Source organism: Aplysia californica, unplaced genomic scaffold (genome assembly GCF_000002075.1).
Source record: "Aplysia californica isolate F4 #8 unplaced genomic scaffold, AplCal3.0 scaffold00019, whole genome shotgun sequence".
In the NCBI taxonomy this organism is placed as follows: Eukaryota; Metazoa; Mollusca; class Gastropoda; order Aplysiida; family Aplysiidae; genus Aplysia; species Aplysia californica.
The window spans coordinates 613,733-638,392 of record NW_004797289.1 but is presented as its reverse complement, the minus strand read 5'-3'; the positions used below and the strand labels follow the sequence as shown (position 1 = coordinate 638,392).

General features: G+C 38.6%; 1 protein-coding gene across 1 annotated transcript in view; it reads left to right on the top strand.

Moving 5' to 3' along the window:
* Positions 1 to 24,660, top strand: part of LOC101854064 — a gene marked incomplete in the record, with an annotated part of 40,457 nt that overhangs the window by 5,525 nt on the left and 10,272 nt on the right. The window contains 17 exon segments of the mRNA XM_013086625.2: positions 1,002 to 1,119; positions 1,726 to 1,871; positions 3,061 to 3,183; positions 4,911 to 5,001; positions 5,696 to 5,814; positions 6,654 to 6,785; positions 8,021 to 8,123; positions 9,280 to 9,386; positions 10,163 to 10,327; positions 11,213 to 11,282; positions 12,501 to 12,667; positions 13,288 to 13,399; positions 14,938 to 14,981; positions 17,795 to 17,870; positions 19,691 to 19,815; positions 20,536 to 20,709; positions 24,505 to 24,586. Coding sequence (XP_012942079.2) covers positions 1,002 to 1,119; positions 1,726 to 1,871; positions 3,061 to 3,183; positions 4,911 to 5,001; positions 5,696 to 5,814; positions 6,654 to 6,785; positions 8,021 to 8,123; positions 9,280 to 9,386; positions 10,163 to 10,327; positions 11,213 to 11,282; positions 12,501 to 12,667; positions 13,288 to 13,399; positions 14,938 to 14,981; positions 17,795 to 17,870; positions 19,691 to 19,815; positions 20,536 to 20,709; positions 24,505 to 24,586 — 1,954 coding nt within the window.

Sequence of the window (24,660 nt, the reverse complement as noted above, 5' to 3'; positions counted from 1 at the left end):
TTATGCAGTTGTTAGTGCCGTAAAACACTTTCAAAAAAGCAACTTGACACTAATTCAGACAACTTTTCAAAGCAAAATGAAACCGTTCATAATTTCAAGAATATCGAGCCATGTCTTTTAATGACATGACTATCCCCACACGTGACAAAATAAACAATTTCAAGTCTATTTCAAGTCTTTTGGTAATACAAACATGTCTGTAGTAGTATAAGGTTTTACGGCGCTCGCAACTGCTAAGGTCATATGAGCGCGCGAAACACAAGTTGTTCACCTCTGCGAAAGTTCACTTCACGACTGGTAACTAATTTACTTTAAAATGCTAAAAAGTTAAAATATTCAAATTCGGTGTAAATACATTTGTGATCTAAAACACAAACATGTCTAGTGTCACATCCCAATAAGTCCTCATGGAAAATATGTCAGAATGACTTTGTCTGACGTTCTATACAAATCTTAGACCGTGTATCTACTGTGTAGATGTGGGTGGTTGGCAGGTGCTCTGGTGTGGTTTGCTCCTTCTTTCCTATCAGTTCTTCTTTTTTTATGTTTGTTACTCTTTTGTAACACCTCTAATCTTCTGGCGCTCATATGACCTTGTGAAGTTGCGAGCGCCGTAAACCCTCTACTAAAACTAAACTGTATAGACAGAACAACGTTCAATTTTTTTTTACGCGTGTACCCGGGTTCTATCATTTGGACTTATGTGTACTTGCATTGTGTACATGTATACTGCGCAGTTAAGGAGCAGTAAGTCTTATACAATAGCACTTGCCAACATTTCAGTCTTCTCACTATCCACATTCCAACAATCATTGTATTATATTTATTGATAACTTGCATGTTTCACGTATGCTTAGTCCAGCAACATATCTCTTCTGATTGGGAGCTGTATCCAGATGAAAAGACATATCCTCCCTTTTTATAGATACTTATGCCAGAAATTTTCTTATAATGATTGAGAGCTGTATCCACATGAAAAGACACATTCTTCCTTTCCACAGATGCCTATTCTGGTAATTTTTCGATTGAGAACTGCAACTGGGGGAGACAACATGTCCTTGACTTCGCAGGTAAAAAGGTCAATGTGTCTATTGCAGGATTTGCAGGCCATAATCTTTCGTAAGTACAACTTCTACCAGGTATCACATTTGAGTGATGTTCTAATTATATGCACAGTAATACTCTGTTTTCGAACTATTTTGGGTGAATGGTTTATGAAACTTTTGTCATATCCTTTTTCCAATTTATGAATTTGTTGTCTGTTATAGTACCAAAAAATATTGAATTATGTGTCACAATTCTGTATCCCATATGAAATCTACATAGACTTCTAGATGGAGCAAGCCTGAAACAGTAAGATAAAAAAAAAAACCACGTGTATAATTAAAGTGAAAAAAATCTTCATACGTAAGGACGAATGTTCAATTTCTCACTAAAGTGTACAAACATCAATTTTACTTAAAAGTAATTTACGATTCCAATCCTTTTTGTCCTTCAATGTTGCCTTCATTTATAGATGATGGTCTTTTTTCTCCCGAAAATGTATTGTGTACTGGCTGCTCTAATTTTTTTTTGACGGTCGTATTTGTTTCGCGGTAAATAACGTCTTTCGAAACAAGATAGAAATAAAAACTGAAAAGCAGCCATTGTGTGAAATAAACTCCAAACAAGATGAAAAAAGTAAGGCTGAAAAGTGTAACATGAACATTATTTTTTTCCTTGCAGAGCAAACGTTACGTGCACCACCAACATCTATGCTCGGAACGATTACATACATCTGAAAGTCTCACGATTCAGTCTCTTGGGGTGTTCTAAGTGCACACCCAGTTCTGAGAGACTGACAATTTCTCACGCCGGCTTTAGGACCAGCGGTAAAATAATAGAATTACAGAGGGAGACTTGGGGTAAAATGATCATACAGACTTCAACATAAGTTAAGGACCACTTTGAAAGTGAGCCTTGATTTTTTTTTAATCCGAAAAAAAGACAGCAAGGAATGTTTCAAAATGTTTTGCTTTGAAAGTGTTAATGGATTACCAGTGCGCACTGCAAAGCTTCCTAAAGGGGCAAAACCACCACGTGCTGTACGGAAATCCTCGGGGCATTTTTGCCAAATTTGCTGTTTTTCATCGACTTGTGTGCTACACCACGTACATTCCTCCCTTAAATTTCTGGTGAACGTCATAAAGGGACGTACGGTCTCGAACTCTGCTCACTTTGGTGGCAATATAAGCCTCCGTTTGCGCAAAATCCAGTATCGCATCAATATTCTACCGAAATGAAAGGTGAGAGACTTTGATCGTGCCAGAGCTATGGCATGGCTGCAGGATGGAGTTGGAGCCCGAGAAGTTGTCGGAAGGCTTGCTGCAGTGTCACATTCTATCTGTCTTTGTCCGCTTGAGGCAGCGCCATTAAGCCCCTGGATCAGTCCAAGAACGCCCACGTGCAGGTCAACCCAAGAAGACCACACAGAGCGTTTGCAAATGGTCCTTAACTTATGTTGAATTCTGTACATAGAGTGAGGGAAGCTAGTGGGAAGGATGGGGGGAGGGAGTTAAGGGTTTGGAGGGGGGGGGGGGTCTTACCGTATTTACTAAATTGTGTGTGCTTACCTTTTGAAATCAAAAGTCTGAGTCCCACATCATTTAAATTGTGATAATAATATTATAATATGATCAACAGTGCTATAAAAATAATTTTCTCTTTAGCACCAGTTCCAGGATGTTGATAAATAGACTTTGGATCTTGAACTCATTTATGCTCATTGTAATATAAATTTGTGGCGGATTTTTGAATGTCCAATGATTTGTTTCTTGGCGTGAGTGAATAGCGGCACCACTTAGGTCCTACTTCCTTTCCTTCCCTCCGTAGTTTCTGTGTGTTTGTCTTCCTTTTTTCATACACCAAATGACTGCTATTGTGCAGATGTGCTGTATATTCAAACAAAGAAACAAACAAATAAACAAGTAGTCAAACAAATACAAACAAACAAACTATTGCATACCTACAGCATATTGTTACGAGCGGCAAGAAACTGAAGACTTTAATGTTTTCTCCCAGACTCCATCACATGGTGTGGAGAAACCTACGCTGAGGAGCTGTACTTTAAAGGGACTGTTATTTTGGAGTACAATACTGGTTTACACGGAGAAGGTGATGGCTTTGACATCGAAGTGAGCCGTGGTAAGGGGAAATTTTGTATTATCTTGTTATTAAGAGCAGATTAAAAAAAACAATCAGAAAAAGACAAATTATGCAGTTTTTGGTGGCACCTGATAGACATGAAGGCCTTGAATATCTAGATCTAGATCTAGCTCTCATTGGCAAAACTGATGGCAAACCAGGCAAGGCTATGCCCAGGAAAAGCTACTTGGAGAACCTTAACAGATGGGTGACGGGGAAAGATCAGGGTAATGTAGCTTTTGTTAAAGAGCATCCGGGCAAAGGAATGAATGGAGAACTATTATCGCCGATGCCTGTCGCAGATTTGGCACTTGATGATGAATTAGAAATCCATCAATGTTCTTCAACTATATGTATATCTTTGCCAGTTCTTTTTTCTTTTCTTTGTTCATTAATAACACTGTAGCTTATGTGAGATTGGTATCTGCTTGTCTCCGTTTAAAACTATAAAGACATTGGAGGAATATATTATTATTATCACACTCCAAAGTAAACTTTATCGAAATGCACAAGCTTTGTAGGTAATGGTCGATCCAATTTTCATCATTTAGGAGGCAGGCTGATTTGATCCCGTCTGTGGGAGTATTGAGGTTGGATGCTTACCTCTCATTAGCCGAAGTCATCAATCATCTACGCAAACCGGGCAGGAACTCTGCCCGGTTTGCGTAGATGATTGATGACTTCGGCTAACCCTGATCCTAGATGTTCTGATACTCTGGTGTCAAGTTCCTGTTTTTTTGAGAAAAGAAATAAATATATTATGGGAGTTCAGTGTGCTCGAAGTGCACGTTAAAAACACTATGAGAACTGAAAGTAGAATTGAAGGCAGGACTGCCCAAGTCAGCTGACCAGACAACATTAAAAATCAATGCCAGCCCAAAACTATTGACATTTATTATTACGATAAGTTAAAAGAAAAAAAATATATCCCTTTTCTTCCGCTCAATGGGGAACTTTGAGTTATATTTGGTATGCTGGGTACAACAAAGCGCATTATACATAACCTTAGTATTTGCCAATTACAAGTTTACAAACGCAACATAGCCCTACAGGATGACACCCTGTTCTTGAGTTAAGGTTAGTGTGCCTTGGTCCAGGACCAAACCCATTGATCTTCTGCGCTTTTTTCTTTCGTATGAATTCATAGATCAATGTACCACTTGCTGACTGCTTTTGTCTTTTTTTAAATGAAGGTGAAGAGAGACAAGATTGATAGAAAATGGGTCTGTGTCTCATACATGTAATAGATTTCTGTATGGAATGAAGAACAGAGACAGTAGGAGGAAAATAAAAAGTAAAAGGTGGTTAAGACGCTTTGCGATTGCTTATGTATAAGAAAACACTTTGGTTGCTTTGGGAATTTTACTTTTAATCAAGTATGTTTGTGCATGTACGTTTGTATGAGTGTTTGAGTGTGTGTTTGTGTGTGGGCGTGTGTGGGCGTGTGTGTGGGGGCGTGCGTATGTGTGTGTTTAAATTGAGTAGGTGTTTTACGGCACTATCGACCCAATTCTGGTCATCTAAGTGCCATTATGTGTGTGTATGTGTGTTTGTGTGTATGTGTGTATGTGTGTGTGTGCGTGTGTGTGTGTGTGTGTGTGTGTGAGTGTGTGTGTACGTGGACTTCTGTGCTCAAGCACACTTGGTTAAGTATTTGGGATGGTCTGATCTCCACGTTTGTCACTACAAATTTTGTTTAAAATAATATTTTCTTCTTCGCATTATAGTGACAAGACCTTGTGTGGAGGAACAAACGCTTACAGTCACTGACAAGCCTCGTCTTCTATACTCACCACTGTACCCAAACAAGTACCCGAAGTACGTTGACCACCAATTGCCATTTCGAACTGTACAACTGCATGGGTAACAAGGGGGTAGGGGACGGGGGGGGGTGAGGAGGTGGTCACCGTGGAGTTGTATTTAGGTTGTGCAAAATAGAGTCTACATAAAGAGAACTCAGACGGAAAACAGAGGGAAACTGAAAGAAAAGAAAATCACCAATTATATTTTGTCTTCTTTGCCTTTGTAAGAAAACTACCAAATAGCCAAAATGCTTCCATTTCTATACTGAAATGAATTTCGAGAGTTATTTCGTCTAATTCTTCACTAGCAACCCTCAAGTAACGCAAATGATCATGTATTATGCGCTTCAAGACAGGGGCAAGAGACACCAGAGCGTACAGGTGTCGGCTGTGGACTAAAGAGAGGCATCGCCAGTGAACTGCTTGCCTGCATTTCCTACAAACATCAATAGTCCTACACTCTGTGTGAAGTCCCAGTGAATCAAGGACAGCTAATGAACGGCTTTCCAGAAACTTTCTATTTGTTAAAGCCTATTAGATAACAATATTTGTAACTCTGTCTCAAATTTTGATAGACGAGTTCTGGTGTGTGTGTTTGTTTGTTTGTTTTGGTGGGGGGGGTTTTAGGGGGGGGGGGGGGTTGTTGCTTTTACATTGATGCTGTGCTTCCAGGAAAAAAATGTGTTCACAGTTAACTTTTTTCCTAACAGTCTGCTTAACTGCCGGTACAAACTGCTTGGACTGGGGCAGAATCTACGGATCAGATCCTTGAGTTTTGACGTTGAATGGAAAGACCGATGTCTTTACGATTATCTCCGTATAAACCAAGGTGAGCAACTGGCGTTATGTTGAGCAAGATGCATTCTAACATGTGACATTCGTTGTGAGCATTATTACCGACAGAAATAATAATTTTGTGCGGCATCGTGGTGGAACCAGGTACTCGTCAAAATTATGAATTGAAGAAAGTGGCATTATTCCTCCCATTCAGAAATTTATTAATTGAATTTGTGTTTGTTTTTCGCTTAGCACCTTTTATGTTCATTTAAAACACATTTCTGTGTCGATTTTACTTTTAATATGTTGACTGAAGGCACAAAAGTATAAATTTACAGTTTCCAAGGACTCTCAAGCTTTGTAAGGCACCTAAATTTGGCGGACATTTTCTCGATTATTTTACCTGTGAAACCAGGGGACCCCCATCCCCTTTAATCGCAAATATCGTCTATTCAAGATAGATGAGTATTTTTTCAGTGTATATTTTTTTTCTTTTTTTCGGTCTAGATTCGTTTCTATGACACTGTAACCCCCCCCCCCCCCCCCTTTCCTCCTCACGTTTCCAAACTTACAATGTAATTAGCTTGATGGTGTCTGCTGCTGATGGGCCATCTCCCTGGAAGCCTATTTTACAGGAGTTACATAAAAAGTTTTACTCACTTCTTCAGCTCAAAGTTTGTGCAAATAAGTAAAAGAGCACTTTTTAAAAAATGATTTTGCAAATTTATGGATATGGTTTTTTTTAAATCCTGCTTTAAGATGTTTAAAATGGGGCAGTCGACAATTTCGCAAATAGTTCATGCACTTTGCACCCAACACTGTCAATATATCATAATCTCAAAAGAAATAATTCAACTCATGATTTTTCCATCGTTTTCATACCTACTTCAGTGAGGTACTGTGGGATTCAAAGCATCGACGTCTTGGAGACTTCAAACTTCAACAGCGCCCGCGTACATTTTCACACCGATAGGAATATTGGTCTGACGGGCTATGTTTTGGAGTACTTTCATGAACATCAGTGTAAGTGGACTTCTCTTTTTTGAGTTTTTTGTTTTGTTTTGTTTTGTTTTGTTTGGGGGTTGTTTGTTTTTTGTGTTGTTGTTTTTTTTGGGGAGTTGGGGGGGTTGTTTTTGTTTTGGGGGGGTTTTTGTGGGGGTGGGGTGGGGAGGGGGGTAAATCAATTAAGGATGGTTTTTTGTTTTGTATCTGTCCATACTATATTGACTTATCATTATATAATAACTGCTTGCGCACGCACACACATACACACATGCATACACACACACACACATGCACACACACATGCACACACACACATGCACACACACACACACACACACATACGCACACACACGCACACACACACTTACACATATACAAACAACGGTGCACATTCTCCTCTACATGTGTTTATTCATAATTCTTTGTCATCGTGATCAAGTCAGACTCTCGACAGTATAAGGAAACCCCCAGAGACACACACATTTTTTCGCCCTTTGGACAATAATTATCGGTGTCGAGTTTTATTCGGCTCAGCACCTTTTATGCCCTTCCAGAAATACATTTTAAAAACGAATGCACAAAAACGTAAATGTGCAATTTCCGGTGACACCTACGCTTTGAAAGTCTCCAAACTTTGGCAGCCATTTATGTGTTCATTTTACTCATGACACAAGGCGGCAACCCTTACCTCATTCAATAGTAAATATCTCGACTTTTGTTTAAGATAGATAAGTATTTTTCTTCGTCAAAAGCAAGACTAATGAACAAGCTTTAAGGTGATACTAATAATCTCATATTATGCCCGAAACTAATTAACAAGCGCTGATTCCAGCGTGCCATTATATGTACTCAAGCTTACATGGCTTTACGTTTCCCTTTTCGGAGCAGCACGTGTTCTAAATGATTTGTATGTGTTTATAGAGGGGCAAGACTTTTACAGTTATAACACACAATGCTAACCACTCTTTGCTTACCGTAAGTCAAAACGCTTCCGGTTTATTTCTAAGTAAAGGGAGATCATTATACCGATTGTGGACCTGACAATGGGTCACCATGGATTCTCCCCCTGAGTAATCGGTTATGATCCCGTTCGCAAGTATCCCCCATTTTCCTTGTTCCTAAGAACGGGATTTTAGGCTAAGACTACGGTACGTGTAGTATTTTGTTGTTGCTGTTGTTGTCGTTGTCGTTGTCGTTGTCGTTGTCGTTGTCGTTGTCGTTGTCGTTGTATCTCGTGTTTCCCTGCTCCCCAGATCCAGTTGTGTGTGATGGGAACACGTCACTGAAGTTGATCGAGTTGCCAAGCAATGAGAGCTCACTCCTCATTGAGGTGAAAATCAACCGCACTACTAAAAGGTAACTTTTTTTTCTTTTTGTTGTTGTTGTTGTTGTTGCCGTTATTTGTTTTGGGGATTTTTATGACTATGAACAATCAAGCTATGGTGAACTCCAGTTGTACCAGCGCGACGTACACCAAGAGTTTAATGAAAAATCACTCTATGGAGGTACTCTTGATCATATTCTGGGTCATTTTCTGCACTTTAGAAATTCATCGCATCTCTTTACGATAATTGTAATATTTCCAACGCTTTCTTTCACGCTTACGTATTGACAAAGTGTCTGGCGTTGCAAGATATTCTACAAAATGTAAAAGAGTATGTTTGTTATGCAGTAAAATAAAAGTATTTGCAGTCAATTTGCACTAGCACTCTGTTTTATCGTTCATTTCCGTCTGAAAGTCTAGTCAATCATTCGATCACCAAGGTGGGGTCTTTTTTTTATTTACGTAGTTTTGTTCAAGCGTCCTATATGACATATTGGCATAGGATCTGACATTACGAAATAAACTACAAACCGCTTGAGGTATTATTTATTGAAAACAATCGTATGAGTGGGGGGTTTAGAAGGTGTGTCAGTGGATATACAATTTCTCCTGCCCTGTTGAGATTCATGCTGACCTCCTCTCCTTTCCCGCTGTATGATGGTTCATCTGTTTGGTCAACGCTTTTATATGGCTGTGAATGCTGGACAATCACTAAAGACAGAGAAAATAAAATAGAAGCAACAAAAAAGTAGTTTCTTAGGAGACTGCTAAGAGTATCGTGGAAGGAAAAGAGGTAGTGCTTGATGAAGCCCACGTGGGATGCTCAATGTTAAAAACAATCAGGAAACGACAAATGCAGTTTTTGGGACACCTGAATAGACACAAGGGTCTTGAACATCTAGCTCTCACTGACAAAATTGAGGGCAAGCGAGGCAGGGGTAGGCCCAGAACAATATACTTAGGGAACCTAAACAAATGGTTAACAGGGAAAGATCAGGGAAAAGTAGCTTTTCTGAGAGCATCCGAGCAAAGGAATGAATGGAAAATCATGATCGCCGATGTCTGTCGCGGATCTGGCACTGGATAATGATGATGATGATGGTTCATCAATGTAGTCGTTTTTTAGTCTTCATTTTTGTCACTGTGTTCTTAATAATCAACCTTATATGGGTTGTTTTTTTCCAACAGTAATTGCACCCTTGAGATTGATGCTGGTTCTGATGATAAAGTCCTTGAAATACGCACTCCGTCTCGTCAGAACAGTATTGACTGTAACAACGTGTTTATTCACACCTGTAAGTGACCTTTATTTTTATACAAATTTGGAAGTAGAGACACACAAAACGACCAAGTTCTGTAATTTTAGGAATTCTTTGTCTTTTCAGGTGTGTTTTTGCTTTGTTTTGTTTTGTTGTTAGGGGTACCTTTTTTGCGAGTAGTTCCTGTACACGGTTGAACTGTGTTTTATTGTTTAGCTTACTTTAAAAAAGTGTGATGTTAGCATCACAAGTGGGGGGGGGGGGGTTTCCTCCGTATCCCTGTTAATTACATATATAATCGTTTAAGTTAATAATATTTATCCTATCTGACGTAAATCTTAAATTAGAATGTCTTCGGAATTCGAATTATTTCCTCCCAGATTCAAGTTAAACTGTACTACAGAGACGGGGCTGATTGCCATACCGTGTTGGGGAAGTAAAACATTTACAATTATAAAACTATAAAATTATAGCTATAGCTTTTGCTCTCCACCAGTGCAATTCTCATCCTTTTTGACACGTAAAAAAAATAGGTTAATTAGAATCGAAATGTATTTGACCCCCAAGTGTGTTCATGGGTAAAATGTGCTCGTGCTTAGGGCGTAATATATGTGTGCCTGCGTGTGTATGTGTGTATGCGCGCATGTGTGCACGTGTGTGTGTGTGCAGGTGTATCTGTGTGTGTGTGCGTGTTCGTGCGTTTGTGTATATATATATTGTAATATGTATGTACACTAAGAATGATATTTTGTGCATTAGTCGGTGTGTGTCTCTATGTGTGTTTTTGAACCTCTTAATGTTTTTCACTACAGATAACCACAGTTCATGGCAGTTTACAGGTTGCCCTCGACCCGTTTCCTACCTGCGCACGTCAAGGAGAACCTTCAGGTTCATGGTGACTACGACAGGCATTAGGAGAGAAGGGTCCACTGGAGATTATGACGTTTTCAGTTTGCATGTCACACCGCTGGGCAAAGGTAGTCCGCTTGGCTCGGTTCCCATTTTCTTCAGAAGGTTTTTGTGTGTGTATTATTTGGGAGGTACTCACAGGGGTGGTTGGTTGATGCTATCGTGAGGTCTGCATCGTCGTCGTTTGTCCAATGTCATTCATATCTGTTTCTAGCAGAATGTAGCTGCTATTTCACTGACTCATCTTATACAATTTAAATAGATTCCATTACTAAAAGTATAAATAATAAATGTGACCTATATTCGGTAAATTTCTAGCATGCCCTTTGTATGCGCTGAAGGCCAAAGTACAGGGTGTGGCATAAAGATCTGCCACATGTAGGGGCACTGTGTCGACTGGGGTAGAAGTAGAGAGGTGAAACCTTCAATTTCGTAGTCATCGTTAATTGCTCAAAAATTTCTTCTTTTTTTTCAGATTCTACCACTTTCGTTTTCATCATTAATTTCTCAAAAGATTCCATAGTTCTATTTCTGTTTTAGTTTTTTGTTGTTGTTTCTTTACCCATCATGAATTGGACCAGTACAAATTGTGTTTTGTGTTTGTTTGTTTGTTTGTTTTGGGGGTTGTTTGTTTTGGGGTTTGTTTGTTTTTATGTTCAAACGCATATTGAAAATTGATAACGGTTTTAAAACCCTGCAAATTATTTTTTTTTATCTTGTTTTCAGAAACATAAATATTATTGCCATGTGTTCGTGACCAACCCTATTTCTGGCGTGAGTCAATACTGGGTTTGACCCACTTTGACTTGAAATAACTCCCTGTGATATTTTTCTGCAAAAGAATTGAAGCTATGTCCAAAATTCAACTATAACTCTTTAATTATAATTATACTCCCGGCAATTTGTCTTTTATACTTACTTTAAGGTCAGAATGGGTATCTTTTATTTTTCAGATATTTTACCGCCTTTACTCTCTGCTGAGAACACAACATCATTTGTTTGGATTGACAAAGAGATGATGAGGTAAAGCAAAAGACTGATCATATCGGAAGTGGACTGTGTCTCGGGTGTATCATAAGAATAAACTATTGAAGCAGTGCAAGAGGCCGTGTAGTTTGAGAATTTCACCAAAACATAAATGTTGTACAATAATATATCATGCTACGAGATCATTCATCAAAGTTTTTGCCAATGCACCAGATCTCGCAGTTCTCATACCTCACCGTTTTCTGTCCCAGCCTGGATCACGGTACGTTTGATTCCCACCTAGAGATGCCTCCTCCATCTTAGGGGCAAAGGTTGCTCAATATTGTAGTTGAATGGCAAGCAATGTCTGCATGACAGCTTTTATATGGTAGAGGACAGGGGTGCTTCTTTACTCAAGACTGATTTTTAAAATAAGATTGGTGTTTTACGGCACCATTGTCACAAAGAAACGTGATAACCCCCTCACCCCCACCCTTACACCCCCTCCCCCCCACCCTTACACCCCCTCACCCCCACCCTTACACCCCCTCACCCCCCCTTACACCCCCTCACCCCCACCCTTACCCCCCCTCCCCCCCCCCCGGAAAAAAAACGCTCAAAAGTTTACCATCAATAAAAACAGTATTGTTTGGGTGAAACTGTTTCTTGTTGACGGCGGGGGGGGGGGGGGGGGTTCTTTGCTCTAGGCATGATAAAATTTTATAAGATAGGCATTGTACAGGACCATGGTTATAAAGATATGATAGTACCCTCCCCCACCCCCAGGCTCAAAAACCTAGCATCAATTGTTGTTTTAATGAAACAGGTTCTTGGAGACTGGAATGTTTCTTTGCTCTAGATATTATTAGTTTTATAAGATAGAAATCATACTACTCCAAGGCCACAATGATATGATACCCCGCTCCCCAACCCCCCTCCCCAACCCCCTACCCCCACAGAGAGGGAGAGAGAGAGAGAGAGAGAGAGAGATAGAGAGAGAGAGAGAGAGAGAGAGAGAGAGAGAGAGAGCTCAAAAACCCATCATCAATAATTGTTGTTTGGGGAAAACTCGTTCTGGGTACACTGAGTTGAATGAGCTTAGCACTGTACAACGTTTTGTGCCTTGAAAAAGAAGCTGTTATTTAAAAATTATGTATAGCATGACATTGTGTCCGTAATTTACCATTTAGGATAAATACAGACAATGTCTTTTCTCTCTCTTCCCTTCCAAGTTCCTGACGAAGTGCTCATTCTTTTTTTTTTTTTTTGGATCAGAAACTCTTCTCAGTATGTGACTCACATCACGAAGCCGAGTGGCTGGAAATGCATCAAAGTGCAGACTCTAAGGTTTGACATGGGCCAACTACAAGAGTATGGGTCTGGTTCAAGCAGGCAGAGTCCGAACTTGATGCCAGTATCTGATTGGCTCACTGTCCACAATGGTAGGCCTTTGCTTTCTCCTCTCATAGAGCCTTGTCTATTATTGTCCCAATTTGTGGTTTGTGTAGACATCAGCTGATTGCTAGCTGTGAAACAATGGTTTGGGAATGCATTTGGTTTTCTAGTTTGAGTCTCAAAAAATTAATATTACTAATTTTCCTCTGTTGGGATTTCATTTTCCATTGCTCTCTGGGGATAAGACCATTCGCCCTAACTCAAATACTTTCTTTGTTGGGTAATAATATTGATTTCAATAGTGTTTTATCCTTTTATTGTAGGAGGACAGAGACGTGTAACATGCGTTTGTTGTTATTGGACCTTTTGATTGTTTGTTTGTTTGGTAGTTTTTCTAGTGAATTGCTTAAGACCAAAGATACGTATGATTTAGTTTTCCTTAGGTCGTTAGCACCTTCCAACTTAAGCTCTAGATATAACAACAGCGATTTTTTTCAATGTGCGTATTATCATCACACTTTGTCGGATTACGCGCTGTTCCATAAGGCCCAAGCTTCCCCGCAAAACGTAAAGATGTATTATATGTATGATATATGCGTTTGCCTCTAACTTGCCATAAGCCTACATGCCCTTTTAAACTTTCATTTTCAAAATCTTCCATTTTCAGGACGTAACAGTTCCTACTTTGACCTCACCATGGGATGCGGGAGCTCCAAAAGTACAGACTCACAAATTTACAGTAAAGGCACCGACGTGGTTACGGTGTCTGTGAATATGAGGTTAGAATGTGTTGTAGAACATTCTCTGATGAGGAACAATTCATCTACTCCTGGCTCTAGTGTAATTGTGTTGTTGACAAAGCAGCAGAATTACAGTGAGGAAAGATTATCAGAAATCTTCGCTTAAAACGACGAATGTTTCGAATTTGATGGTGGTGACTGATGCATTTGACATAATATTATGAAGACACAGGTTAATTTTTTTCCGAGCTATGGTGGGTTCCATCTCTGATTACATCTTGGTTTAGCCCATTATGGCCTTATGTCCATGCATATGTCAGCCGTATCCGGTGGTAGGCGTTAAACTGAAAATCCATCTCTCAAATAACTTTACAGTGTTTGCAGGGAAATTGAATCAGTATGGTGGCATATGAGCTGCAGCAACAGAAAATCCGTCACACGGTTCAACATTTAAATATTGGGACACATTCTGATTCATGACACCTTTCTGAGTACTTTGCACTTTATTTCATTCCAACATCTCCAACGGTTCGAAAGCTATAACCATTTGAATTCCATAGTGTAGAGAAAAACATACAATTTGGAAAATGGCAAAGTGAACAGAAGAGTGAATCCGCTCCCTCCCATTCCTCAAGCCGAATTTTAAAATGATGATTTTTAAGGTTGCTGTCTTGGGAAACGTCGGTGGATAGCAGTGTAGATTCAGGGAAAGCATGAGGAGTAAACGTTTTCGCAAGGTGGTGAAAGTCTTCAAAATAAACTATAACTGTTTGCTTAGTACGAAACCATACTGAAAAGCCTTGTGTGTATTAGGTACTGTATTTTATGGCCTTTTGCGTCTTGACAGACGAACAGCAGTATTCATGATACAGCTTGGTCTGGGTGTTAGACATAATGGAAGTAGAGTGTTCAAATAGTTCAAGTAGGCGATGCTTCCCTCCCTTCAAACCTTTACCTTTAATTCCTTGATAATATGCTTCAATGGAGTCATTGTCTACGAAGGCGTGAGGGATGTCTTACAATTGTACAGGTGCGATTGGGATCTCTTTACAATAAGGAACTTTTTAAAGATTTTGCTGGGGTGGCAGCCAAACTGCCAAGTCTCCTCCGATTTCCAACTGCCAAGAGATCTTTAACGTGCACAACGTGCGCAAAGTGCACAGACCCTTTGGGATTGTTTTTCCATTTCTCAGAGGACGAGGTGCTCAGTCGTACCTGTCTTAAAAGCGAGTGTGGAGGAAGAAGGGGATTGAATGAGTGAGTGAGCGTGAGAGATTGGATTAGGTACGAGCGACTAAGATTTGTTTTTAATTATCAATAGTTGACAAAGACTTTTTTTCTAAAGAAAAACCAGATAATGAAAGTTTTCTTAAAAGAACAAAATTTAAATCGACACAAGGGGAAACCCTTCTGTTCAAATATTATATGATCAGAAAAAGCTTATTGTTTATTAGATGTGACAGATTTACAACAAAAAATAGTGCATTTGGAGTCCCAGAAAATCCAGTTTACAGATGTCGAGCCCGGGTATCGAGATAAATACCGTACATGTAGCATTCTGTTCTGACTGTTTTCAGGATGGAGCCAAAGACTGGATTCTGGTTCAGCTTTCAGGCTACAGGTAAGGTTTTGTGCTGTTCTCACTTTGTTTGGATACTTTTTTATACCGGAACCTCCCAAAAACAACCGAAACCAACGCAAGAACCACCCAAAACCCCTTCAAAGTTTCTGTGATATGATGTCATACGCTATGCTATCTATCGAATATTAGTACAGTTGTGTGAGAAAATTGACTTTTGGAATGAAGATCGGAATTCTTACTATTTCAGTGTACTTGGCTTCTTATTTTGTTCCCCTTTAATTTTTTCCCCTTAAAATTCACAGAGAACTTCAGAGGTTTTTTTCGTTTATGAGAAATAAAGAAGAGTTATCTTTGGTGCCACGTATAATCTGCCGGCTTGTTCTTGACTCTTTTTATAAGAGAGAATGATGGTTTGTGAAATCTTTGTTCAACTTCATCCTTTATTTTGTTTTAACTGATGAGCGACTTCTCGGGTTGTAATTAATAGCCTGTACTCCTTAGAATTTTATTTAGTGTTATAGTAGTATTCAAGTATAGATTTTTCACATAATGTAATGATGCGTATTTAATTTCTGTTATCTTGTGCATGTTGTGAAGTATTCTAAGGAGAAGTGACCATGAAGTGACCACTAAAAATGTTTTTGGGGGAAATTATGAAAACTTGGGTTATCACTTATGATATAATATATTTCCTCGATATTTCCTGAACAAAGCCCAGAAACGTATGTAAGCGTTTTTGTACTCTAAATTGGAGTTTGAAGGGATTTTAGAGCAAACGGTAGAATCTTTTTTAAAGAAAATAATTGCCATTTTTTTCTCTCAAAAGGCATGTTTTACACAGCTTATATGTTTCAATTTCAGTAGGAAATCTCCAATCTATATCTGCTGTGATAATATTATTATCAAGTAGTTGCCAAGTTTTAGTTTGAAAAAAAAATTTTACGGTTTCTAATTGGAAAGAGAACTATTTTGGCTTTTTCTGACCTTTATCGGCCGTTTTCTTAAAATGCTATTTTAACACTTTTTATCCCATTTTTCTGCTGTATCTTATTCGATTTTAATGTAACTTTCACAGAATGTTAACGACACCTATTTCTAGAAATTGTCTTGAGGAATTTTTGATTGCATTTGTTGCTTTTGATAAATGGCGTCAGAAAGTGATTCTTGCCCTTTTTTCAGTTTTGCAATAAGCCGATTTCTTAAGTGCCGTAAAATGAAAACTAAAGCATATACCAAAAATTACCCAAGACAATTTTTAGATATGTACTTTTCCTATATACATGCCAAATTAAAAGTGTTTGAAATAAAAACAAATAAGTCAAACTAAGTGAAATGTTGTCTCTTATAATGCTATTCTATTGGGGTTTTTTTGGCTTAAATAATTTATTCAGGAACAAGAAGTATCCAAACACGATAATATTCTATTACAGATCAATACTTTATCCACAGAGCGATAGATAGCATTGCAAATAACATCATATCATAGGAATTTTGAGGAGTTTCGGGTGGTTTTTACGTGGTTTCGGGAGGTTTCGGGTGGTTTTGGTAGGTTTCGGTTGTTTTCGGGAGGTTCCGGTATAAACAAGTACCGCTTTGTTTTCCTTGATTTTTGTAAGTTGTTATAGCTTTCATTATTTTTTAAACCGACATTGATAAAGTTTAGGCCTTTAAATGGGTGTTCTGGTTTGGTTTTGTCTTTACTCTGCTTGTCAGGGTCAAACTAGGTTGATAAGCAAGGTACACCATCACACCGACAGATAGAGATAGAGGTACTTGAGAATGGACGTTCCCACGTGAGGAACTAAATTATTTTGCAACATCCAAGACCCTTGCTATTTCACCAAATACTACCTGAAATGCGGTATCACCTTTAAAAAATGCACTTCAGTAAATGTCACCCTTAATATTGTCATCTTTGTGAGTGAATGTCATTCTAGTGACATCAGATTGGAGTCTGCTACTAAAATTTCTAAAATCCATACCTTTTGACCAAATATATAGCAACGATGATATATATTTCAAACATTTCAAAAGTTAGCGAGACTTAAGCATGTACAAACTACAACACATGCGAAATGAACTAATAGGCCCCGAAAAAAAACTCGAATTTTTCAACAAAAACACTGATTGTCATCATTATTTCATATAATCTTAAAAAAGGGCTCCATTGCAGTAAAGATTACCTCTAGACGTACATTGTGTAAACAAAAGTGAAGCCGTTCGGATTAAAAATAAAGGAGGAGATGCAATTTAAAGTGGGAAAATAAATATTTATAAAAATAAACAACAACGAAGAAATAGATTTTTAAACACATGACCCAGCATTGCACATTATTTTTAACCCATATTTAGATGATTTCTAAACACAATTGATAGAATCCGGCGCTTGAAACTGGGAAGGAAGAGGATGAAGGTTTCAAAATTGGAGTAAAAAGATTTCATGGTCAAAGTGGGTAAACATGGGAAATTACCTACAGCAGATTGCCTAAATACCGCAGTTGACTAGTATGGCCGACATTGGTGAACCTTGCAGTCGCCGAGAGCCGCCACGCGCATTTAGATCTACTTAAAATATATAAAAATCGTGCTACACCAAGGTAGAATCGGGTGCTCATCAATTTTCAGTCTTTGGGCACATGGAATTATTAGTAAAATCTTACGGTTTATTAAGTTTGGTTTCGATGAAAAAGTAGCCATTTACCTTGATGTAAAGTCGAAATATCTGCTATTGAAAGTGGGGGTGGGGGAGGGGGCTGGGGGTCGCCTGTTGTCAGAGGTAAAATTAATGAGTAAATGGCCGCCAAAGTTTAGTGACATCCACTTCTTACAAATTACAATTTTCAATTCAACAGATGAATGCACGTGGCCTGTAATCCAACTGAATGGAAACAGGGGAAAGTTGCACCCTAGATATAATTGGAAATTGAAGTAAGTTGTTTTGTTTTGTTGTTTTTGTTTTTTTGTGGGTTATTTTTTTTTCACTGAGATAGATTTATAAGTTGAGAATCACAATTGTGATTTCTATAGTTACTTGAATTAGTTTTGGGTGGTTGGCGGGTGCTCTGGTATGGTGTGCTTCTTCTTTCCTATCAAATATATATCGTCCTTATATCTCTTCCTTCTTTCCTTTGCACGTTATTCCCTTGCAATACCTCTTAATCTTTGGCACCTACGATATACATAATATCACCAATTTTTGTTGCAAGTAACGGCTGTAAAACCTTCACTACTAAAACTAAACTTGTATCATTAGTTCAATTCGAAATACTCACCTGAGTACTACAGTACAACTCTACATTATATATCACTTAATAATATCAATAATAGTTTAATTCAAATGCGGTGTAATTTGGTGTAATTAGATGTGGTCTTTATTCTGTCTGTTTCTGCCTCTGTCTCTGTATTCCTCTGTACTTCTCCTAACCTCCCTTCTCTCTCTCTCTCTCTCTCTCTCTCTCTCTCTCTCTCTCTCTCTCTCTCTCTCTCTCTCTCTCTCTCTCTCTCTCTCTATCTATCTATCTATCTATCTATCTATCTATCTATCTATCTATTTCTCTCTCTGTCTGTCTCTCTCTCTCTTTATATATAATATATATATATATATATATATATATATATATATATATATATATATATATATATGTCTGTCTGTCTGTCTGTCTGTCTGTCTATCTATCTATCTACCCCCCCCTCCCCTCAGTTTCCAAACTGTGTTGCCCTCCAGCTTTTTACTCAATTTTTTTGTTGGGGATATCGATTAGTGACAACAACTCCCCGAATATTCGTTGTCTGTATTAAATGCTCCTGATAAAAGAACAGCGTTTGGCTCCAGGGAATGAAAATGAAAAAAAGTGTACAAGCGTATTATGCTTGTTTCAGAATGTATCGTGTGGGTATTGGGGGTTGTTTAAATGGTGGTCTTTTTGGTAAATATAGGAACAGGAGACTTATGGGGATCTATGTCATGGGTTGAGGTTGAATATGGGAATAAATGAACGCTTCTTTTGATAATGTTGAGTCTGTCATATTCTTATGATGTTTCTAGTTTAGGCTGGAGGTAGCCTCCAATGTTGAGCAGAACAATGGTTATTATCTTCTGACCTGCCTAATTTAACAACGTTCACCGTCTGTGCTCAGCATTTGTACTGGTCCTTTCTGGTGTCTTGTATCTTGCATGTATTTTTCTCCTCAGTAGTGAGGGCACTCGCTGGCTTTTTCCACTCACTATTTTGTTTTCAGCCTAAATGTTTTATGTTACTGAGCTGTACGGATTCGCACTTTAAGCTTTTCACAAAGACACAGACATAAGTGTGAGACCTGGGCATCTAAGTTGTTGTTTTTCAAACAAATTAAATCTTTGAGTCTTAATTTGTACGCTTTGTGGTTTTCACCGAAGGGTTTACTTACTATGGACTCCCTTAAAACTATCTTAGAATGTCTTTTTTCCTCCAGTCCTGCGACTGATGACGTCGTCTACTTGCCTATAGAAGGGAATTTGTTTATATTTTTTAAATTCTTTTCTTTATTTATATATGTACATAACGTGATATTCTTCCAGCTTTATGGCAAATTAGTTTCAAAATGCTGTTCCTTAAGCTTTTGCATGTTTTATTTCTACAGATGACGTTCTTTAGATAAACAGTGTCTATTACTACTTCCATACAAGATCTAGACGACATTCTACGAGTTAGGAGCTCCTTCAGTCATGACTTGTAAATATCGATGTAAATGGTTCTTTTCTATTGCAGAAATTTATTCTGCACTTGGGAAATTCGGAAAAGCTCCAATTCCTATTACTCTACAGAAGCTGTGAAGATAAAAGCAAACAACAACTTTTCTATGATAAGTAGTAACAGATTCAGAGTTTTCGAAGGTATGTCTCATCAGTGCAATGTTTTGGTACAACTTTGTCTAGTCTACATTTTTTTCTATGGTCTGTGTGTTGGGTTAGGGCAGAAATTCAGACGGTGGGTGGTTGGTGGGTGCTTTGCTCTGGTGTGGATTGCTCCTTCTTTGATATCAAACAACTATCGTCCATTTTTCTCCTCCTTCTTATTATGTTTATTGCTCTCTTGTAAAACCTCTAATCACCGACCCTTATTTGACTTAAGGTACTTTGCTAAGTGGATAAGGAGCCTTGAAAACTCCCCACACGGTTAAGGTTCAGAAACACACAATTGTGCCATTGCCCAGCATGAAAGCAACCGAGCTCTCTCTCTCTCTCTCTCTCTCTCTCTCTCTCTCTCTCTCTCTCTCTCTCTCTCTCTCTAAATCTCTTACTTATTTAATTTGCATTATTAAGAAATATGCAATTTACACAGTTTAACAGAGCTCACGCTGGTTCAAGATACTTCATTACCTTAATTGTATGGCGCATCTTTCTTTCTTTTTTTGTCCTTGTGGGGGATGAATGGAGGGAACCTCAAGTAGGTTCTACTTCTTTACATTCCTTCTGTCGTTTTAGTCTGCCTTCCTTGCTCTTTCTCAGTACTAAAGGAACATTTTATGGATTTGCTACTCTTTGTTGGGACGAAACAAAATAGACACATTGATTCAATTTTTGCATATCATGAATGTCTTCTTTAACCTTCAGTTGGGCGAAATGATATCAAGAAAATTGCTGACGTCAACCAAGGCTCTAGCAGAAACATGTGGGTGCATGTGGAGGGCTCTGCGCGTGTAGAGGTCGAGATTGTGTCTGCTCCTGCGAACATCCCACCGCCTAATATCTTTGACTTTGAATATGTGCTCTTTTATTCTTCACCAAGTAAGAACATATCTATTTGAATGTCAATTTTTGTTACTTTTTAAGCTACCATGTAATAACATATTATTGTTCCGTATCGAGTATACTATACCCAGTTCGAGCTCTACAGTGCGTGTTCACTTATCACTAGACCATTGGTGTATTACTTACTCATAGTTCCTCAAGAGTGGTGGAAGAATCATACATTCAGCAGCGTCTGGACCATATCAAACCAAATGCCTATTGTAGATATCGTCTCTGTAATTTTCACCAAGCACAAATAAGTCCATCATGAGGACATTTGCAGGAGAGGCAAAAAAAATATGCACGTTTCACTTGCACTTTTTGTGTTTACATTGCATGATTGGTACATTAACTCTGTAAAGAGTAGATTCATGATCTTCGGGTACGCGAGGAAGAACCTCAGTCCAATTAGGCAAAAATCGAAGCACAAAAGATGTAGAATATTACACGGGTGATTATTAAGTGATGCATTCAAAATATTCCGTTTTAATGGGACGTTGGTATTAGAATTTATAAAGGAAATTTCTAAGTTGAAAGAATAGTTGTATTAGAAATTTAAACCTTATATTTTAAAAATACACATTGGACATTGATTAGAGCATAACACATCATAGTTACTTAGTGTATGTCCGTTGCAGGTGGGTTAAGGCCAAAACGTCCAATGTATCTTGTGATAAGACGGCCAATACAACTGTTTTGTTACAGGTTCTCTAGTATTTCTCATATTATATATACACATAAGTATATACATATTAATATACATATATATATATATAATATGTGTGTGTGGTGTGTATGTGTGTGTGTGTGTGTGTGTGTGTGTGTGTGTGTGTGTGTGTGTGTGTGTGTGTGTGTGTGTGTGTGTGTGTGTGTGTGTGTAGGGGTGAGCAGGAAGGTTTCGGACACTTCTTACGTTTGGCCCTACTGTTCCTTTCAGGAACAATTTATGTCAAAGAAAAAGGTTTCACAGTTGTTGTAAGCCATTTGGGCATCTCCACTTGCGAAAACAGCTTCGGGTGTCATCACGTTTTACTGCCAGAGAATCATATCTAGGGCACTCTTAAATGTCCGAAACCATCCCACTCTGCGAGAGACATCGGACAAATGTGACGGAAACTTCGGACCAAGAGAGGTGATTTCCGACAGTGTGGTTTTTGTGTATCAAATATTATTTTTGAGAAGCACAATTTCGACACCACACACGTCTATACCTTTACCTTTTGTTTGAGGTTTGAAAATGTATTTAACTCTCACTGGAAATCGTAGAAAACAGTTATTCAAATATCTGTAAACTGGTCAGCTTTTATGCTCTTTTGTACGTGTTGACTTGAAGTCTCCCCTTATCATTGTAGAACAGAGCTCAGTGATGCCCCTAATAGCGAGATATTTTTTGCAATGATGTTGTTGTTGCTTTCAAATCCCTTTAGCTGCGAGCCTTTCGCTCTTGGCAGCGCAATGCCACCCTCAAGTAACCACATGTCCTTGTCATCTGGTCAACGCCAGAGTAGAGCAGGCTTTGTAAGTCAGTAGGTGTATGTAGGAGCTTGCGTCGAAGAACTGCCAGGTTTGGGCAGTGAAGGAGAAGATGTTCAATGGTCTCCTCGTGGTAGTCACAGTGTCTTTTTGCAATGATAAACAGAGATGAAAAGTATTCTTCTCCACGTTAGTTTCCGAGTCAGTCAACGTCTGGATTTGGTGAGAGCACAGCATAATATGTGAGGCAGCGTGGTGGAATCAGGCTCTCGTCAAAATAATCAAAGTGAAGAAACTTGCATTTTCCGCAGGATTGTGAATTTTTATCAAATTTTAATTTTTGTTTTTTGACTCAACACCTTTCATGCCCATTAAAGAACTCATTTCGGTGAGGATTTTTTTTTAAAGCGTTGATTAAAAGCATAAAAAAGGTAAATCTTCAGTTACCATGGACTCTTAAGCTAAGGAAATAACTAATCTTTGGCAGCCAGTTTCTCACTAATTTTACCTCTAAAAACAGGCGACCCCTCACCTCCTTCTTTTGCAAATATCTCGACTTGTATATAAGATAAATGGATATCTTTTGCATTCAAATAAAGACAAGTGAACAAACTTTCAGATTATACCTATAACACTACATGCCCAAAAATTGACGAGAGCCTGATTCCACCACGCTGCCTCCCAATATAAAGGTGCTCCATTTGATAAGCCATTATCGCTATTTCTCTGTGAGCGATGAATTCTGGTTCGAATCCAGGTATGCGTGTTCTTGTGCATGGGCTGTTTGGGGGGGGGGGGTCAATAATTTTCATGGTTTTATGTTACGTCCTAACGGAGAGGAACGAAAAACAGGAGATCTATCATCTCAAATGACCTGACAGTTATAGCCTTCCGGAAGAGGTTTCGAAACAACCAAATCAAAACAGCTGAAGGAAAGTCTGTAGATTAAATAAAGTAAATCAGAATTCGTTTTAAAAGATCTTTAAGTGTTGCACGTTGTTTGGGCTTTTGAAGATGAAATTCAAACGCTCTGGAGATTTCAATGAGAAAAGAAACATCAACAGATGCCGTTTTAACGATAAACTTATAGGAGATGTTCGACGTCTTTGTTGAGTCTCAAATTGGAGGAGGAATAACTGGTCTCATTTTACAATGGCCAACTTTTGTACAGGTGGATAGGTGAAAGCAGTGCTTTCATATTCGATTTTCTTATGGAAGACACTCAAAGTCGTCCTCTTCGTCTTTCTCTGACACCGTTTTCCTAACGAAGTGGACACTCTTCCCAATAATCCCAATTTTGATGACAGCAAAGTTACTTCCTTTAGGTTTCACGGGAAGGGCATCACTTTTGAACCAGAACCAAGAAAAACAATCTTTCCGGGTAGACTATGTTCACATGCCATGTTTCTGGCATGATTATATTTTATGTTGTTCGCCATGAAATATCATATGATATATTATGACAGCCGTCGTGTTAGAACAAAATCCTTGAACATTTTATCAAATCTTCCGAGAGTTTATTTTTCTTCTCGCCGAGGATCGTCAACAAATTGTACAGTCGTTAACGAGTGTATCTAAAACACACCAACGTCTTCTCACCGTTGTAAATTAATGTCTTTCAGAGCAGATTTCTGCACGACGCAAAGACAATGGGGGCATGCAGAGCGAGTTGCATCGTTTTGTGAACTAAAATAAAAGGCTCTTTTCTTGTAGGGGCTCTATATTACCCTTGATATGGTTCAGTCTGGGATATACAACAACAGAAGTGGAAACTCTTATTCCAGCTACTCTTAAATAAGTCGTCGGGAGATTCGGACAGTGTACAAAGTCACTTTACCCTTGTATGAAGTTCCTCTACATGTGGGTAGTGTACAAAGCATATTCATGAAACAGACATCATGAAAGTTAGGTTTAATTAGTATGAATTTGGCACGTAAAAGATGTCCTAAAGCACTGATACCTAGTTTTGTGAAAGGATTGGTGCACTACTGTGACGTGTAAACCTTACAAACTGAGGTGGGAAAACTTAAATACACCCTTGTCAAAAACACATTTTCCTTCACAGCAGATGCAAGGTTTTAATCAGTGAGGGGGCAAAAAACACAGCAAGCTGAGCCCCACATGGCGCATTGTGTTATCTTGTGAGAAAGTGTGTACTATCAATAGTTTAGAGAGACTTGGATGTGTCCGCAGTCTCCCTGTGTCTGAAGCCTCCCTGCTCTCCCCTATATATATATATATATATATAATCAAGTACCTCCTTAAAACCATTTAGTTTATTTTTGTTCTTTGACAATGGACTTTTAATCATCCTCACAGAACAGTGCGGCCCCTATGAACTGAAGGCTCTGACCTCTCCCCAGCTGGCGTATACCCCAAACTACCCAAACTTTTATCTCCGGTAAGAGTGTGCAATTAGATAGTATTCAGTCCATATACGTGAGTATTTGTGTGTGTGTGTGTGTGTGTGTGTGT